The 19,808-nt window shown below is 41.8% G+C and overlaps 3 protein-coding genes and 1 long non-coding RNA gene across 8 annotated transcripts; 2 read left to right on the forward strand and 2 right to left on the reverse strand.

Moving 5' to 3' along the window:
• Positions 1-5,374: 5,374 nt before the first annotated feature.
• Positions 5,375-8,445, forward strand: LOC112284248 (uncharacterized). Of its 4 annotated transcripts, none has more exons than XM_090251997.1 (2): positions 5,375-5,814; positions 6,337-8,445. In XM_090251997.1, the coding sequence occupies exon 2, from the start codon at positions 6,511-6,513 to the stop codon at positions 7,759-7,761; it is 1,251 nt and encodes a 416-aa protein (XP_090108123.1). In that variant the 5' UTR covers positions 5,375-5,814; positions 6,337-6,510; the 3' UTR covers positions 7,762-8,445. The 4 variants fall into 4 exon arrangements, with proteins under 4 accessions (XP_090108123.1, XP_024379668.1, XP_024379669.1 ...); XM_024523900.3 differs by having other exon boundaries at positions 5,801-6,176; XM_024523901.3 differs by having other exon boundaries at positions 5,801-5,912.
• On the forward strand, positions 8,318-10,263 carry LOC149988567 (uncharacterized). The gene is made up of 2 exons (XR_016504204.1): positions 8,318-8,458; positions 9,722-10,263. It is a non-coding gene; the product is annotated as an uncharacterized LOC149988567 (long non-coding RNA).
• Positions 10,264-10,496: 233 nt separating this feature from the next.
• LOC112284247 (cinnamoyl-CoA reductase 1) lies at positions 10,497-13,555 on the reverse strand. Of its 2 annotated transcripts, none has more exons than XM_024523899.3 (7): positions 13,118-13,555; positions 12,802-12,918; positions 12,394-12,557; positions 12,069-12,254; positions 11,790-11,952; positions 11,293-11,482; positions 10,497-10,947 (listed from the first exon to the last, which is right to left on the reverse strand). In XM_024523899.3, the coding sequence occupies exons 1-7, from the start codon at positions 13,452-13,454 to the stop codon at positions 10,725-10,727; spliced, it is 1,380 nt and encodes a 459-aa protein (XP_024379667.1). In that variant the 5' UTR covers positions 13,455-13,555; the 3' UTR covers positions 10,497-10,724. The 2 variants fall into 2 exon arrangements, with proteins under 2 accessions (XP_024379667.1, XP_024379666.1); XM_024523898.3 differs by having other exon boundaries at positions 12,394-12,560.
• A 1,403-nt stretch (positions 13,556-14,958) lies between these two features.
• LOC112284245 (uncharacterized) lies at positions 14,959-18,748 on the reverse strand. Its single transcript, XM_024523893.3, has 6 exons — positions 17,780-18,748; positions 17,355-17,463; positions 16,965-17,114; positions 16,332-16,775; positions 15,749-16,053; positions 14,959-15,545 (listed from the first exon to the last, which is right to left on the reverse strand). Exons 1-6 carry the CDS (start codon positions 18,433-18,435, stop codon positions 15,236-15,238), a joined length of 1,974 nt encoding a protein of 657 aa, XP_024379661.1. The 5' UTR covers positions 18,436-18,748; the 3' UTR covers positions 14,959-15,235.
• Positions 18,749-19,808: the final 1,060 nt, after the last annotated feature.

Below are 19,808 nucleotides of genomic sequence, written 5' to 3' on the forward strand. Positions count from 1 at the left end.
GAGGGTGGAGTGTTTTTATTATTAGGATAGAGTGGAAGTGGCAACTTCCACAAAGCCTATTGCAGTACAATCCTATTGTCATGTGTCAAGTGTGATGCAACTTATGTTTCCTCTTGTTTGTTTATTTTAATATGTTGAGCTTTATTTATTGATTGATTGATTTATTCATTCATTTTTTTAATGATGTTGTCATGGAGCCTTTCTTTTTACATAGTACTTGAATAGTACTCATCATAGTTACAAATATTCTCAACTCTTCTTCACTTTCAGATTCTGCAGATTTCAAAATATAACACATAAATCAAAGATGAGAGAAAGAAACGCGAGTCCTGTTGGTAATCACACACAGAGGTTGTATCCACATCCCACTTTTTTTTTCTTTTTTTTTTCTTTTTTTTTTCTTTTTTTTTTCTTTTTTAAGTTTATAACTATTACTGTTGTTAACTACAAGTAGATGATAAACAACGTGTTCTTAAATCCTACGGGGAATTTTATTTTTTATTTTTTATTTTTTATTTATTTCCTGATACGTTTTGTTCTGATTGATCTTCATAAACCTCAAAATTCTCCCTATTTTCCACGTTTGTTGTTTGCCATGCACGCAACCCTAAAACCCCCAATGGAGGTTTGACTTCATTGTTATAAAAATACAAAAAAAAATTAAAACACAAGCAAATTTGGTGTGGATAAACCCAGTCATGACAATCTCCGGTGCTTGTCTGAATGAATGAACATAAGAATGTGTCACTAAATCATCTATAAAGGACTAACAGTGTGTTTTCTATTGCACCAAGGAGTAATAAAATTGTGAAGAAAAGTTAAAGATTAATGCATCTAAATGTGGATGAGGATATATGTTATTTCTTGATATATGTACATTTTTTCTTTGAGATTTACACAAACATGTGAATACACATTTTCATTTGATAATTGCACTGGTGGTCCTTGTCACAGAATAGTACCAAAAGAGAATCTCTACATTTGCTTTATAAAATAAGATAAAAATAACATTTTTTTACTATTGTATACATACAGACATATGCACACACATATTCATCCAAAGATTAGCTATGACCCTATTGCGTAGAAAAGTCTGAAAAACATGGCTAAAAATGTGACATACAAGGCTGAAACATTTGCATGTGAACAAAGTGGCCATAAAGCATGACAAGAAGACAATACTTCAAACTTTAGTGGAAAGAGTTTATTAATTCTTTCTTTTTTCTTTCCTTTTTTTTTTTTTTTTTTTTTTTTGTCCAGTTTTTGTCTGTTTGGGAGGGGTAGAGAAGGGAAGCCATTATTTGTTGTCACTCATTGTCTTCAAACAGGAATGAATACAATTGAAGAAAGTCTGGGAAGCTAGAAGAGTGAGTAACAATGGCCTTTGCTTTGGACAGAAGTTATTTCTTTCTTGTTACAGCTTCCTTGGTGATATATATATATATATATATATATTATTGTTATTATTAACCCATATAGAGAGTGAGTGTGTATGCGTAGACACTGTATGTGCATGAGAGAGTGGCACAGAGCTTTCACAGTAGTTTATCAGGCAGCTTGTAATTTGATATGGCATATTATGATCCATTTACCAACATGTACCATACAACACTACTTGACCCCTCCCCCCATTCTGTGTGAATGACCCTATATATTTATACTTGTTAGAAAAGATAAAGATTCCATGAACAAATGATGGGTGGTAAACTTGGAGTTGTGGAATGATAAGAATGAGGTATTTTCAGCCTGTAATTCTTTATGCGAAATATTGTATCCTCTTTCATGGTGGTGTTTTGTTTCGAATGCTTATTATGGTGCCTGCTGTGAGCAAATGAGAGGAAGATGCTCCCATGAATAATATTCTCTGGAGAGACACCTCATTTGTGTGGAATCCAACACCTTCATTGATGCCCCATTCACAAGAACAGCATGGCACTGATATAGAAAGTCCTGGTCATGGTTCTTACAATAGAAATAACAAACATTATCATATCCACATGAACAATGGTTATAATGATTAACAAGGGATGACCCAGGCAATGAAAAATGAAAGTATGGATGCATATAGGATGGGGGAAAAAAGTGGGTTAATAGTATGTTAGATTACGAGGATATTCTGAAGTGAGAAGGTGCTTTGTAATATTCCTGGTTGGAACTTATGGGCATCAATCTAAATTGAGCAAATGGGTCATGATCCTGCAGTATATAGCAACAATTAGTGCCCACAAAAAACAGCATTGTGGATGCTGAGTGGGATTGCAGTCAACCTTCACTGACTTTGATGTTGGAGGGGATTATTGGGTTTTTCTCTAATTCAGTTGCCTTATTCCTCACACTGTTTAGGGTTCATTAGTTTAGTGGTGTCTTGTATGTTTAATCCATGGAAAATTGGTAATTGGTCTCAGAGAACCCCATCTTTTTTCTTTTGTTTACTTGTTTATTATTATGGTAGATAGGTGGCAATCACATTCTCCATTTTCTTTATTCTTTTTTTAAGTCACAAGGTTGCAGAAAGAATCACAGAATGAATGTTTCTGATACGCATCCATATATCTTCATAGTTATCATACACAAGGTGGCATACTTATTTGTTCTAGCTTTCTAATGTTATATGTTTGTAAAGTTTTGATCAAATGTAAAACAAACAGAATCACACATTTTGAGTGAGATACATAAGTATATGTAGAATAAAATGTGTAAATTAATCATTCTTAAAAATTTCATTATCATGTGCAAAAGTACCACAAATCACAATGATAGAACTAAACGTGTAAAAACCATCAATCTGGGACATTTTATCCAACAAGAATGGATGAAGATAAGTTAATAAATGATTGTATAATTAGCACATACTATCCTTTCTGTGTATAACAGAAACTGATAAATGACTAGTGTTGAAAGGTATTGTATAGTACAAACACTTGCAGAAATGCATGTGTGTATATATATATATATATATATACACACATGTACAACTGGCAGTGGGTTCTGATTTTTAGGGTTTATAGCCCTTGTGCTTTATGTGTGTTTTCATGGCCTTTGAGCCCAGAGCTATGAGACAAGTAGCTCCCTATTGTATGAATGAGCATCTTTGACTACACTAACCAAACCTACAGTTGGAAAGAGAAGAATCCACTTTGGAAGTATTGAAACTTGATCCATAGGACTCAACATTTCTCAAAAAGCTTTGAAGCTAAAAACATTTGTTGTATCTGGGATGAAAACCAGAAGTCGCATGGGTAATATATATATTTTTGGTCTGATTTAGTGTTCATCTGGAGTCTATTTGACTGCATCACAGCTGGCTGCTTCAGTTGCTTAGCCACTGCATAACAAAAAAAGAGCAACACATCAAGTGTCTCCATATGGGTTTTTATTTTTCATTCTGATCAGGATGCATTATTATTCATGGCCAGATCCTCAATTGGATCAAGCAAATCATGCAGCAAATGATTGTCACATTTTTGAACTGTTATTATTGTTGTTTTATTTTATTATCATGAATGGTTTTTTTCTTCCTCATCTCTGCAGTCTAAACCTAGACAAATGATACTTTATTCCCTTGTTAATACTACCTCAACCTGGTATGATAGTGTTGTTTTCTAGCCCATGACAAACTCTATTTTAGAAATCAATGACTGAATGAGTGAGTCTGCATGAGCTGAAGGGTTTTTTGTTTGATTGTGAATCATTCAATACCAAGTTGCTTGGAATAAATATAAATATATATATATGTGTGTGTGTGTGTTTATAATTGGGGTCACAATGTCACATGCTGAAGATCAGCCTTCATTCATTGTTTTGTCTGCTTGATTGACTTGCCCAGTAATCCATGTGAGCCTTGACTCACACCTTAAGAAAAATCCTTGTGTGTTCAACAATCTGATGGTGCTTTGAAAGTCTGTACTTACAGGCTGGAAAAATCACCACTGCTGAATTATAAATAGAACATACTCAATGAAAAATTAAGAAAAATCTATGTTCACACATTATTCACCATGGTTTCCAACCTCATCAAATACAGACAACAAGGGAGACTTGCAAAGAGTTTCCAACTTCTCAAATCCTGCTTTGGTCACCACATGTGTTCATTACAAATTTGTTGAAATAAATGAATGGGAAATTTTAAGCACCAGAAAACAAAATTGTGTATGAAATTGTGGGAATTTAAGGGGGAAGAAGAGAGGCATGAGAGGGCATTGTCATGCATTCCAGCACATTTGTCTGCTCCCATTCTGCCCCTTCCTCATTAACTAATGTACACAAGCTTCTCACAAGCACACAACTGCAGGTTTCCCTCATCTGTCACCAAAAGTTATGGTAATTGATGAGAGTACTGGTATAGTGTGATTGCAAGCCATTGACTTTATGCACTGGACCCACATCTTGTAGAAAAGAATACAGAAAAAGAAACTTGTGGAAGAAAAGGAGAGAAGAACAACCGAAATAGCTAGAAATGCTAAAGCTAAGGAAAAATAAGTTGAATGTTGGACAATGAATACATGGATAGACAATTTGTGTTCTGAATTTTATTTTGTAGCTGCAAATTGACTTGGAGAACTCAATATTATTTTTCTAAAATTGATGGATAAATGAGTGGAATGTGACAGTTTGACTTAGTTCTTTAAGTTCTGGAATGCATAGAAAGTTTGGTTCTTCATCTGCGTTGTTATTTATTTGAAGTTTGACATTGTTCTTGCTGCGACTGCATTACTTGGGGATTTGTGATCTATATTAACGTATTGCATTGTACGTATTCATTTGATTCGATATATATATATATATATATATATATATATAATATTTAGGAATATACTAATCTCTAAATTTAACACATAGTTTTTTGGATTTCTCTTGGGGACACGGTAACGACATCTGTGTTCATCACAGAGAAGCACACTTTCCTTATCACATTCCAATAACGTTAAAATACTCAAACTTTTTTCTTCCCCTCCGTAACTTTTTCTCATTCTGCAAATTCAACATTTCATCATGTACATTTTCCCCTTACGATTTGGCTCAAACCCCCTCAACTATATCGCACAATCAATCATTAAGAATCTCAGAATCATTGTACATCTCACCTTAACAGCAGCAATCATCACATTCAATTCAACACCCATCCTGAAGTTTTTACCACCAAATGCCGAACAGGTAAAAAAACAAACAGACCGCACCGTAGAAGAAATACCAACAATGTCATTTTGTAACAACACCAAAAAAAACCAAAAAAACTAAAAGAATAAAAAAAAACATATGTTTGTTTAATCAGAGAGTTTTGTTTTGCATGGTGTTGATGGGGGTGGCCAGCCATAGACAGACAGACAAGCAGAGGGAGGGGCGTGACGTTTTGTTTTCTTTGGCAGAGAGTAGAGACGCAGGCATAAAAACCAGCGGCACGAGCCAGCGCCACGAATGAAGAGAGACAGAGATATAGAGAGAGTCATGCTCTATGACACTGGCACAAGTGGTGATTTTGCAACGTTGACAGGCAGCGCGAGTCAGAATTCTTGCTCCTAGAGTAGTAGAAGAAGAAGAGCAGTAGCAGAAGCCCAGGAGAGGAGAGGCGAAGAGCACTGTAGAAGAGTGCGGAAACCTCGTTACAGCTCATTGGAGTAAAGTCCTGCTGCCACGCGAGAACATTCCAGAGCAGCCCCCCGCGCCCCCCGCCCCCCCCCCCCACCCCCTCCCCTCCAATGCACAGCAGCCGCGTCCTGCGCGCAGTCGTCGCTCTCGCGAACCCCAACAGTTGGAATTAAATTTGGAGGTTATCAGACAGTGTAGATCTATGCTGTTCAGACCTCCAATTGATCGGTGAGGCCATCGACGACGATCATTATCATCATCATCAGCATCATGCTGTTGGTGTGCAAGCATCTAGTCGCTGGTTCCCTTCTACCTTTTTGTTCAAGGTCGGAGTCGTTGGGTTGCTCCTGTTTGCCAGTGCTGGTAGCGTAGACGGTAGTCTCGGAGGTGTAGTTTGTAGTGTTAGTCTTAATTTTAGTGTGTAGATTGCAGTAGAGTAGTTTGGGTAGAGTGTGTAGTTGAAGTCTTTGGTGTGTTTAGTGGTGTTTAGGAAGGGTGGTAGTTTTGGAGTTGAAGAGGCTCAGGGTGGATCCATATTCGTCGACGTTACTGGGTCTGAATTTTGGAGAGAGGCGGCGCGCTGTGTCCAGGTCAGGATCTCGTGTTGAAAGTGTTGAAAGTGGATTTCGTGTTTGGTCTTGCCTGTAGGGGAGGAGGTTTTGAGAGAGAGAGAGAGAGAGAGAGAGAGAGAGAGAGTGGAGGAAATTGTGCGAGTTGTTGATCGAACTGGTTTGCGTGGATTGGATGCAGGTCGAAATGCTTACGGGAGTGCGAATAAATGAGAATGCCTTCAGGAAGCGGAAGCGAGAATATGAGTATCGGTGTAGCCTGGATTGGGGAGCACACACCCTTTGAAGAAGCGGAGGCTGCGAGAGAGGTGCATTGAAGGCTAAGTGATACTCTCTGGGAGCATCAGGATTGGAGATGTCGGATTTGTCGCCAAGGCGCGGTCTGCAGTGGTGCTGGGCTGGTAGAGAGGGGCATAAAGGACCTTCTTCGTCGGCCGCAGAAACTCCTGTGGCCGGAGATGTCGCCCATGAGTCGGGATTGAGAATAGGCAGTGGTTCTGGAGCGATGGCAGCGCCGCCGAGTAGCAGTGGCAGTAGCAGTGCCACGCGCGAGGAGAATGAAGCGGCGGAGCTTGTGTTGGAGCAGTTGGATGAGCAATGGTTCTGCGACAATGTCGTGAAGTGGCCAACGTCCAGGCCTGGTTCACCACCGGGGGTTATTGACAAAGAAATTGATTCACCTTTCCGACGACGGGAGGCTGCACCGATAGCGTTTTCCACCACTCAAGGGGATGTGGCTAGTGGGGCTGTCAAGCCGCGGCTGTGGAATGGGGAAAGGTCACTCAACCCCCCTCGCTCGCGGCTGGACATCCGTCGTGTTGCTGATGGAGAGCAGCATTTTAGGGGATTCATGGAGAGGGACCCGAATCCTCGGAGACAGACCCTTGGAGGCGAGGTGCATAATCGTCGGATCGCAGACCTGTCAACTGCGCAGACCTCTAGTCTGCCGCTAACTCCGACTAAGTTTGTCACTGTCGATCATTCTAGATATTGCAGCTGGGCAAGCAACATGGACGAGTTTTCCCCGCTTGCTCGTCCTCCGGGACCTTTGGTGGGCGTGACGGAGGATGAAGAGATGGAGAATGGTCTCTTCGAAAGAATGGTCGCCGTACGCCCCGCGAAGCTTAGCTCCATTAATCCCGGGCGTCATTCAAGAGGACCTTTGGAAGAAAGCTCTAGTAACAGTAGTGATCAGGTGCCGATCAAGCACGCGACTAAGACTATTCGGCGGCGGAGGCTGAAGGGCACGAAGAGCCTGACCGACTTGGAATACGAAGAGCTTCGCGGGTGGAAGGACCTTGGGTTCGAGGTCAGCAAAGACGACCTCACACCACACGTCGTTAGAATGTTCCCAGGATTGGAACGACAAGGCATTCCTCCTTACAACTCCCCTCAAAGCCTTTCTAAGAATCCGGCCCATAATGTGAACCCGAACCAGAACGCCTTACCTCATAATCGGGCACCTCCTGTCCAGCATCTGCTTTGGCCTCGGCGCCCTGATTCCCCGCTTACGAACACCCCATTTCTGGATCCTAGCATCGATATGAAAGGCCAGCTCAAATCGTGGGCTAGCGAAATGGCGTCAATTGTCAGCACCGAGTGCTAGCAATCACAGATAACAAGCGCAGAAATCTCTCAGAGTTGAGTGAAGTCATCTCCATGGTTGGCTGCGGAGGCAAAAAAGTTTGATTGCCGTGCGTGGCGGCATGGACTGGCGGATTTCATGACGTCGGTGAATGATAAAAATACGTAGCGAGAGTTGCGAGTGACCACGAAGAACCTGCTTTTTAGTGATTGCACCAAGTTGTCTGCAGGTAGAGAGACCGAAGGTCCGTTGCCTGGCGTGAAGAGCAATTGTTGAGCGTTACAGGATTCGTTCTTGGAATTTGTCTATAGTAGATTTAGAGTAGTCTAGATACGTAGTGTAAGAGGGGGTTTGCAGTGTGAGCAAGGCAGCATCGAGAGATTACAATAAGGGATTGTGCTTCTGCATGTGCAGTTGAAAGAAGGTTCTCGTTGGAAGTCATTGATTGAAGATAGGACATCCTCTCAATCTGGGCGAGTCAGGAACACATACAACGTAGTGTCTTCGATGAGGAGTTGATAATGTCTCATACAGTTTTAGGTTGAATAGGATTGGTGGAGCTTTTTTGCAGTAGGAACAGAGGTGTCAGACAGAGTAGAACTATCTGCCTCTAAAGTGCTTGTACATCATTTTCATTGTCCTCTCCATTTTACTTGGTCTATCATTGCAACCGGCAAGGGCGATCCGCATGGATGTTTCAAACCATCAGGTGTAGAATGTGAGTGCCCTCGTCGGTGCTCTTGCTTTCAATAGAGCTTTTAGATCCTAAAGTTGTTGCTCATTTGTATACTAGTAGGCCGCTCCAGGTCTGAGAATTCAACAATTTCGTCGACTTACTTTGAGATTTATTTTGTAGAGCCAGCATTTAGCAACAACGTCGATTGTGGTTTCGCTAGGTATTTTAGGTATAAGCTGGTGCTGCTGGCTGATATGCATGCCAGCTGGTTTTTTTGAAGTAGAAGCAAACAGCTGAGCCTCTAGAAACTAACACCATATGCGCGTTAGGGGGGAGCGTTTGCAGACCAACTTATCCAAAAGATTTGGAGGAGGACACAGTTGAGCAACAGTTCAGTTTATTTTTCTTTGTTTCTGTTTTCCCATCCAAGGTCTTTCGAAGGTTTATTACGGCCAGCAACCCAATCAGTACCTCTGGTTAATGTTTTATAACCTAGGAGTGTCTTTGAATTGGAGTGGTTGCTTACAATCAGAAGTAGTTCAGCTTCTTGTTAATTTCAGAATGCAAGTAGGTGGCTACATGTTCTGGTGGAAACGACAAACTTGGTCACCAACATTTTCCTACTAATCACTCAGTGTCAGAAAACAGTGAGACTGGGTACTCTGTTGAGCTTTAAAAGTACTGGTGGACTTGTTTAATGGGACGTTGTGTCATACTTAATGTACCATTACCCGGATCTTTGAAGTAGAGTTAGAACTCACTTCCATGTATTTTTTCTTTTTTCCTCGTAATCTCTTTAATGAAATCAATACGAACGTGTAACTGCCATTAAAAGAGATGTAGACCACCTACTCATTACAAACTTCCCTGATTTTTATACCCTCTTGTGGCAAGATTATTGAGAGCCTGGCATTCAGTGCTCAATAATCTCATCTCGAATTCAACTGCCCAACTCACGAATTGCGCCCTCTTAGTCCTTGTACTTCAGTTGTCTCCGTCACTGATGATGAAGCGCGGCATCTTCTGCGTGCCTGTCCGAAAGGCGAAGCTCGAAAGCTGGCAGAGGGATTAATACAATTTCCCTTAACTCACTGGATAGTAACTCTTTAGCTTGTAGATCAAATCCAAAATGGGGTATGTGAGCCTTACACATGCCAACACATTCTCCCCCAAATGAGAGCGAGAGTGAGGGAGAGAGAGACTCCTTATCCAGGGTCCACTTGCGTCCCGAAGCGACGGATGAGGTCATGCAATGGCAGGAATGTGCAGTCACTCTAAAGGGTAAGAAGTTGTTGTGGGTGACAGGGAGCTGTTGATGGACGAGGACGAGAACGAGGGCCAAAGACAGTCAAGGGAATTTGTGGGGAAGCAAGGCGACTCACCCTCCAAGGGCTTTGACATCCAACTTATTCTTTCTGAAAGCAAATTGGAGTGGGACTGTTAGCTGGACGTAGTGTAATTTAGGAGGCACACCTCGCTGGAGTTATGGACTAGCTGCCTTTCGCAGATACTAAGATTGGCTATTTTACAGCCTGCTGCTTTTCCAGCCGTTGTGTGCAAAAGTGGACAATCGGCCAGTAATACAGCTTGTCATGTCAGTAAATTTAGTTCCTAATTCCGCATTTAAGTGGATCTTGACAGTTGTGGGAATAACTTTATTCCCTGTAGGCTTACATGTGCATTTTTAAAAGTCGTCGATAATCTTCAGGAACGCAGAGGAAATGTGTTGCATCACACTCAGAGTCGGAAGTTCTGAAGCTTTGTATATTGTTTTCGGGCAAGACTATTTTACATTCCCCGAAAAGTCTAGAATGCACTGGTGGTTTGTGGGTTTCGCTTCTGGTGTATTTCATTCGATACTTCTTATTGGGTGCTTTTTCTTAATCATCCTAAGTTTCTTCTTACTTCCAGACAGTTCTTGATGCCAGTTCTTATTAGAAAATAATTGTTTTGTTGCACGAGATATTATGAACTCAGTTGACTGAAACTTTGGTATGTAATATAAACTTGTAAAGGATGTAGAGGTGGCAATAGCTAGGACAAGGTGAAGATGTTCAATCCCCGTTGTGGTATCGGTTCATGCTTTTGCTGCACTAGATGATATTCATCTTAACGTCTTTCACCTATGACAAAAAAGTCCTACTATTGGCATCTAAGGAAAGGAATAAAGAAGTAGATGTCTAGGATAGAAAGCCCATTTAAAGTAATGTCTTGTATGCGCAGCTGCAAGTGGATTTATTAAGTCCTTTAGGTTGAAGTTTTGGCCAAGGTTCTCGTCATTGGAATTGCACCTAGACTAGTATGAGCCTCAGATGCAGGACTGGATAAGCTGTTTACTTGATAAGCTGCAGGGTTGTACACTCCCCAACTTGAGAATGTTAGTTTTCTTGTGCAGCATTCCTTTGGCTTGCAAACTTGAAACAGCATTTCTCAATGTTTCGTCGAAAGATGTGAACTGCAGCCCCAGTTGCTCCACCTTGTCGCTGCAGAAACGAAGTGGGACTCTCCTTGGTTGCCCATCATCCTTGCACCTGCAGCCGACGTTTGTTGTTTGAAGTTATCAATCCATTAAGGAAAAAGCACAGAACATGAAACTTAAAATCATGTTCATGCTTAACGGAGGGAGACGCCTCAAAGCATTATTCGGATTTCTTTACACGAACCCTCGTAAAGGTGTTGAAGATGCTTTTACACGCACATTTCGTAACAGTATTTAGCTACATAGAAGGGCAAAGGAGACACTTCTTCGCTAAAAGTCTTCACATTTGAAAAAGACTGTAACGCAAACATTTGTTTCTGCTACTGATAAAGGTTTTCATAACAGTGCAAAAGGGTGCATATGCCCAACAACTTAATAATTGCAGGTTGTGGATTACCTCATTGAGATTGCGTATTGGGGATACATGCGAGCCAGAGCTTCCACTATCTCGCCACGGTGTAACGACCACTTGCAACAGAGATACCTGCCGGATGCTGCCGGAGACTCAAATGCTAAAACATGCGCTTCTGCAGCGTTCTTCACGTCAACATACGCTTGACAGCGATTCGCATAAGTTTTTGCTGAACCTAGAAACACAAAAAGCTGGGTTAGTGATTTACATAAGCCTTGAACACAGTGGCATGATGCTATTCGTGCGAATGCGGTTGCTTCGATTTATAATCGAGGCTAATGCAGGCTGACAAAGGGTATTTGAAACAATGAATATGAGGGTCGAAATTATGCTGTTCATGATTATGCTGTTCCAAATGTTCCCACACAGATTTTTGTTCAAGAACACTGATAGATTCAATTTCAATATAATTTGTAGGTACAAATGCACGTAAACGAACAGCAGATGTATAGAGAAATTATCATTAGTGAAGTGTCGGCTACCATCGAGGTATTTGAGAATGTGCTTTGAACTCTGGTTGACCCGTGGCTGCAACATGGTTCCTAATGTTACAGGTGGACAAATAGTCACCAGCTTCATGCCGTGTGCGTCGGCGTAATCCCAGGCTGTTCTTTCAGCAATCAGTTTTGCTAAGCAGTACCACTCCTACAATTGTACCAGCACCTCAATCAGTAAAACTATGAAAGCACAGCAATTTGACCTATGATATTTAAGAAATCAATGGAAGAAATAATAGCAGACATGTGTTAAGTATATTTTACCTTCCTACCTCTGAGGAAGGCTTCATCTGACCAGCAACTTTCATCAACCTCTTGGTCCGGTTGAATGCTGGGATTCATGTACACAGCTCCAATTGAAGAAGTCATGACCACCCGCTTCACATGTGCTTCTTTACAAGCCCTTAACACATTCATCGTACCCTCCACTGCTGGTCTAAGCATTTGTACCTAAGTCATGTCATAACGGAGAACTAAAACCATCACTTATAAGAGATTGCCACATTGAAACAAGATATTTAACGCCGAGTTTTCTTACGTTAAGAATTCAGTACTCTTGTAACATAGACCAGGTGAGTGGAATGTTAACCTCCGGATCTGTGATATCTGGAGGGACAGGGCAAGCTGTGTGGAACACCCCCACACATCCTCCTACAACTTTCAACAGGCTTGGAAAGTCCAGAATGTCGGCTTCCACGAGCTCCAGCCTCTCATTCGCACCCTCTAGGCTTTTTAGATGCGCTGTGTTGACATCTTCTATTGCATGTTTTCTCAGCAACGTCACAGTTATGAAGGATTTCATGAATATTCTCCAAAGGCGTTGAAAAGCACTTGAGCTAGGATAGGTATTTAAGTAACCGTAGGAAAAGAATAGCAAAGATCACAAAGGTACGACGTAATGTGAGACCCATCTCGGCAAAAATATCATGCTCAAAATTCTGCATCAATTGTAAAAATCAATTGATCTAGACACTATCTCGAACTCGTGAAAGCTCACCCAGATTACGAAGAGTTCCCCTGACAAAGAAGCCGCGCTGTAGGAGCAGTTTGACGATCCAAGAAGCAATGAAACCCCCCGCACCAGTCACTGCCACAGTCCGTTTCCTCCACAAACCTGCAAGTCCACTCCCATTGTCTCTCTCCCGAGTGAGAAAATACTCTTGTGTTCCTTTGGGGAGTTTTGCATTCCAAGTGCATGCTACGGTGAGAGCTGCATCTCAACTTCTGGTTGTTTGTTTATGGTGAGAGCTGAACCTTAACTTGAACCTCCTGAAGACTAAGGATCGAATCAACCTGAAGAATTCGAGACTCACCAGAATTGGTTTCTGACTCCTCAGTTGCATGACTTGAATGTAAATTCAGCAGTTTCTTACACTGGACAATCTCTGTGACTAGGATGGTAGGATCACTAAAACTGAAAATCTTCGGAGGTTTAGTTTGGTCCACATCTGGGGACCTCTCAGTTAAACCTCGAATCCCCTTCTCGCTTGTGATTTCACTCTTGCCTCCAATTTCTACTTGGTTTGAACTTTCGAATGCTTGCACAGGTGTATCCTCATCGATCGTTCCTTGTTGCTTGGATCCATGAAACTGGAAGCATTTGGCAGACAGGCATGCGCTTCCAACCTTTTCACTCACGATTCCTGACATGATTGATGGTGAAGTTCAAATTCTTCAACTCCTGAGTTCACGCTGTTTACCTCCACACAAGCTTCTATTCTGAACCAGAGCTGTCTCATGACAACAGGATTTAAGAACAAACAATGATAAAGCATTGCTGGAGAAGTACAGGGGCATCAACCATATCATTTGTACTGATCACGAGTGATCTGCATGAACTTTTGACATACCAGTTCACGTTACCGCAGTAGGTACAGCAGTAGGTATGCCAAGAACATTACATCTCCTTTGTTCCACGAATTAGTCTAATCTGAATTACCTGTTTTGGTGGAAAATGTGCAAGGAAGTCAGGTTGTTGCTTGGTTGTTCATGCTTAGTTTCATTCTCTAGACTATTCGCTATAATCGTAACAATAAATGAAAATCCTAAATTGTGAGATAGCCATGCCGCTCGCTAGGCCCGTGTGGGAACCAACTTTTCGAACACCGGACTACCGCGTCGGTTTTGACGTCATCGTTCATTATGAAGTCAGAGCTTTCAGATTTGACATCGCTCAAGAGGAATCCAGATGCGTGAAACTCAAATCCTGTGCAGGTGGATGGTGAGATTTTTATCTACTCCCAGACTGAACACCATGACATAGGCCGGTTCAGAAATGATTGAAGTCTGGGACCAAACGGCAGTTGACAATGTACTGCGGTTAAGTCCAGTGGTTGAAACTGAACTACCTATCAAAAATTGCATTGTCTCAATCGGCGGATGTGTATGTTGCTTTCGCAATGTGTACCACAGATGGAAGAGTCAGAGAAATTCTAGCCTACCTACATGTTCTCTGAACTGTGGGTGTGGCTAGACTTCCTAATCAAGCTTTCACAACATGTTGAAGACTTCTCTGGTCCCCAACACTGGAAAGCCCGCTGTAGAAAACCTCAGAAGCTCTGGGTGGGGTGTTTCGGAAACTGAAAAAAACTTGAAACGTATTCTCGGGTCTTCTGCTGCGTTTTCTCTGAACGGTTTTCATGTGATTATCAATGTAGTGATGCTTACTGCATGCAAACTGGACGTACAGTGTACATGTGTAGATTTGGACATTACACTCTTCCGTCTTCCTTGCCTAAGAGATGGGTGTAGATGTGATCTGAGCCACAACGATGTTGCTAGGATACCCATTACAAACTTGATCCGACGACAGCTAACTATAGTACCAAACGTATAAATATGAGCGAAATTTTGGGCACTGTTGCTGAGGGTCTGTTACAGGACTCGCTCACGCTAAGGCTTGTGGTCGCCATAATACCCTCAACATATGATGTTGGAATTGACTGACGAGGCCTGAAGCCTCACTTTCAAAGCAGAAGGCAGAATCGAGCAAAGAGTTCGGAATGATGAGAAGCCTTTCAATCCCCTCCATATCATCACAAGGATCAGTTCAAGTTTTGCACTTAGCTAAGATTGCTGTAATCTGCCGACCTCGTTCTCGACATTCAATATGGCCCTATTGGCACAGAATAGCTCCACATTTTCTGCAAATAGATAAGGGTTGATTGGGGTAGTTTCATTGATTCTGGACATTATCGAGCCCAGATAGTATCTTCCCATCGAAGTACTGTACACGAATGGTATCTAACTAAAGAATGAAAATTTCCAATTACTAATAACTCCGCATGGATCCTAACTCTGTTCACTAGTAGTGATCAAAAGATTCCACCTCGTTGAATATCCAGGTATGTAAATACTTTTTAGCTGTAGAACCAATGTAATAGTTTAGAGTATTCGTCTAGTTTTGATGATTACAAAAAGCAGGTATTTCATCAGTTATCCATCTTCTTGAGTATCTCCATGGCTTTGTCAACCTGCCCATGAGCTTCGTACATGGTGATCAATGTTGTGTATATCATAGTGTCGGGGGTGCAGCCAGCCGCTTCCATATTCTCCATATAATCTGCAGCCCGTTGCCACTCTCCACAGGTCCAGCAAGCCCAGAAAATTGCAGCGTAGGCGTACTTGTCAGGTTTAATACCATATCGCGGCATCATGGAGTCAAAGAAAAACATTACTTTGTCCAACTGTCTCCCTTTGGCATAAGCACGAAGAAGTGCACAGCAAGCTTTGGAGTCCGGCCTTAAGTCGACAGGGAAGAGAGATTAGAGGAGTGACTATAAACATTGACAACTAATAGAGTATCGAAATAAATGTCGTAAGTAAATCTAAAATGATCTAAATTTGAAAGCAATTAAGCTCTCTTTCCACCGGTAACCTGTCATGTCATCCAGGACCCCTGCAAATGATACGTGAAAACTAATGAAGAGGACGGCGAAGGGTACCTAATGCCCTCCAGTAACATCGATTTGAACACAGATTCCGCTTTATTCCATAACCCAACATCCCCATAGGCCTTGATGAGAGAAGAGTAGGTGACAATATTTGGTTGACACCCACTCTGCTTCATCTGCCGAATTTTTTTCTCCGCAAGCTGCCACTGGCCTGCCTTCGCCAACGCACTTATTGTGGTGCTCCATGCGACTACATCAAGCTTCACACCTAGCTCTTCCTGTTTTTCAATTGTGTAGAGGACCCTCTTCCATTGGCGACCCTTTTCGTAAGCACTTAAAAGTGAATTCCAAGCGACCTGCTTTGCGCAAAAACTATATATTAGAAAATACACAAGATGCAGTTCACCGCATTTACTACTTGTTCAATTCCTGAGAACAATCCTCACCGTATCCCATAGAAATTGACAAGTGAGTGAGAACAGAAGAAAAGATTCGCGATAAATCGGCGAAGGAAAAACTATGCTTAACATGAAGACACCAAAGTTGTGATTACATAGCTAAACATACAATGAACCAAAACAATGCAATGCCAAAACACTACACAAAGAGCAAGAGTATGGAAGCTTCTCAAGACCTCGTTTGGAGGGCACCCTGAATTCAGCATTGAATGAAATATCTCCTCGGTCTTTTCCCAATTGCCAGTTTTCTGATAAGCTTTGAGGAGATAACACCAGGACACGACGTTCGGTGTAAAATTATTCTCCTTCATTTTCTCCATAACTGCAACTGCTTTTTCAGCTTGTCCAGCATTGGCACACGCACCGAGAAGACTGCTCCAAGTTATAAAATCAGGGGTAAAGCCCTTCTCTTGAATCCAGACTACAGTCCTCACAGCCTCCTCCCAGTTAGCTGTTTTCTCATATGCACATAACAGTGCATTATAGTTTTCTAATCTAGGTTCACAGCCCTGTTCAATCATCGCTTGCAGAAGGCCTAAGGATTCACGAGAATTCCGCGCACGTGCACATGCCCACTGCATTTCAGTGAATTCACCAATTGCAAAGGAGAATCCTCCTGCCTGCACATTACTTTTCTTGCTTCAGTGAACCCCGTCTTTTTTTTGAACAGACGAGATGTGGGTATATTCTTCAAAGTTATCCATCCATTTCTAACAAGTGATTCGACATTTCAATTTGAAAGCTATAGAATTGTCAGTGTTTATTTGCAAGTGGACAGCCGGCTTGAAAATGTGATAGCAAGGACTTACTTGCATCAAGTTTATAAAGCTTTGAGCAGCCTTCCATTTCCCTGCAGCAGTGGTTGCTGAAACCAAACCCCTGAAGGTTATATTATCAGGGGCTAATCCCAGCTCCTTCATCTCCTCAAAAAGCTCCACAGCAGTATCCCCTGCGCCACACTAAGAGTTCCAACGCTAAGTCAAGATGATAGTTGGTGCATATATAATTCAGTGCATTGAACACCTGGTTGTAAATAGGCGTCCTTCCATTTGCAGGGTCACTACTTTAACTAGGATTCTAGAAGTGCGTACTCAGGTAAAAAGCACTGTTGACTTGCTATTCTAATATAACAGTTCAGATATATCCATATGGGAGATATGCATTAGGAAGTGCTTACAGAGTATAAGAAAGTGTTATACCCTGCCACATGCCACCATGAGAGCATTGAAGGTATAGATTGGCCGCTCAATCCCTTGCTTTTCCATCCACCTGAACAACTTCAAAGCTTCGGGTAATCTACGGCCATATCTGCACATGCAGCGGAGAATCCAAGGTTTGCTACTAAGCGACCTCATACAGCCCTCAACTTCTACACTCACAAGTCTAATCAGACTCTTTCATCTAGTATACGGCATCCAAGTAACAGCACGAAGTACACTATGAGCTCATTTACAACAAAACCACAACGCGAAAGCGAATCCTCCCGATCGTAATTATACTCCGTATGCAGGACATGCAATCAACAATCCAACTTGAAAAAAACATATAATTTTCATACACACATACGTACATACATGTCTTTGGCCCTGCAATGTGAGCATCTAGCAGTGAACAGGGGTCTTACCCTAGAACTGCAATGAGAGTGGTGCAGACATGAGCATTGGGCTCTACACTGGCGCTTCGAAATGCACGAAAGACCCTGGATGCAGCATCCCAGTTCCGCATCTGCCCAAGCTGCCAAACTACCACGTTCATAGAACGAACGTCAACACGCAATCCAGTCTCATGGACCACTCCCATTATGTCTTCGTCTGAGCCTAAATCCTCGGACGCAACACGCACAGCAACCAATTTCGCCAGGTTGTGCAATTTATCATTAGGTGCATTTTCCTTCTTCCTCTTCTTTTTCTTCTTGTTTTCTTTTCCATTGGTCCCTTTCGGCTCAAGTTCTTTAACATCTCCCCGCTCTGGATCCTCTACCACAAAGTTCTCTTCCAATTTGAATACCGCCACCGCCATCCCTGCCTTGTAAATCCTTCTCGACGAAGCGGATCTCGTATTCGCCCATAATTTATCCCTAATTTCAACATGGGTTCTGAGGCTGGGATTCTTCCGGGAATTAAAAGGATCGCCAGTGAACAATACTACCCTAGATGATGCAGTTTTTCCCACGTTGAATAGACTCAACGAACTAAGAGCTATTTGCAAAGCTGAGCTACAATTCATGCTACGCCCAGCACGCGAAGACGACCCCGAAAAATTCATTCTACTTATCTCCATCTCCCAGGAAAAGAATCTACAGCCCCCATCTATTTCAACATCCAAAAATAAAAGCCAGTCGATCCGAAACCTCTCAAAATGTATTGCAGTCTACACAATGGAAAACATTGATAGCTTAGAATCTGCAGCAGAACGCAAATTGTCAATGCTCGGAGGGCCCGTTGTGACCTCCAACTCAAGAAGATAGTCTTTCCACGTGAGCTTTCGATCGGTTCCAATTCTGTGCACGCCCTTACAGCAGCAGCTTGACCTAATGAGGAGCTCATACACAAAAACTGAAAACAAGCGATTTCAGGCTCCAGGCGACGATGGGTTCACCGGAGTGATTGTGGTGAGAACTTTTACAAAAGTCGGTACACAACTGCATCGGTGGATACCATCCGAGTATAGATAGGATATTTCGTCATGAACCTCAGTATGTCCGGTTATCGGAACTATTGAAACAATGGTCTCTCTAGTTGTCAGCAGCCTTTTACAGGGCCATAGAGAATCCACCCGCAGATTGGACATTGGGGAGTATGAAAAATTTGTTATCAGTTATAATTTAAATGAAGAGCATGGGCAAGTTCGTCCCATTATTTCACTACAGTTACAAACAAATAAATGAACAGTCAAGTCTGAAGTAGCCACAAATAGCTAACGCTTCTTTTTGTAGCTAAATAAATGAAATTACGGGCTCTAAGAAAATGTAAAAATCACTCTTGTTGTATTAAGGTGGAGCAGGTTTTCTATGTTTTAGTATGGCACCTATACCATTTAAATTAGTCTTCAAAGGCACTTGCTTTGTTCATGAATCATTTCGATATTTATTTAAAAAGGTGGCTTTCATCAATCCACCTAATCGGGATCATTCTATACACCTTGTTTCTATAAATTCTATCATCAAACTTGTTGATACTCAAAATTGAAAAATCATTCCTTGTCAATCAAGATATAAATAGTATTAATACTAAAAATAGTGATTGTTGGGTGGACACCTCTTTTTATTGTGTGAACACAAGCTATAACGACAAACGACAGATGAGGATGCGTGAACAAGTAACAGGACTTTTGTGGAATCACTGGATCTTTGCAAGATAGCACATTCCATTTGAGAGGGAAGGGAGATCAAACAATGTAATGTAGGTGAAACTGTGACTCATTTGGGCGTCTTGTCGAATGATGACGATATCCCTATCGCCAACAGAATGATCATGCATTGCGAAAAGGTTACGAAACCTGATCACAAGAGTCTAGTTACATGGACCACATTTCGGGCTTATCGGTGTCTGCAGGCTAGAAGCAACAAGCAAGTTGTAAAGAACATGTGCTTCGCCTAAGTAGATGTTATGCTCACAACAGCTAGTAATAATTCTAGCAGCTTTACGATATTG

This window comes from Physcomitrium patens, chromosome 7 (genome assembly GCF_059467195.1).
Source record: "Physcomitrium patens ecotype Gransden chromosome 7, ASM5946719v1, whole genome shotgun sequence".
Classification (NCBI taxonomy): domain Eukaryota; kingdom Viridiplantae; phylum Streptophyta; class Bryopsida; order Funariales; family Funariaceae; genus Physcomitrium; species Physcomitrium patens.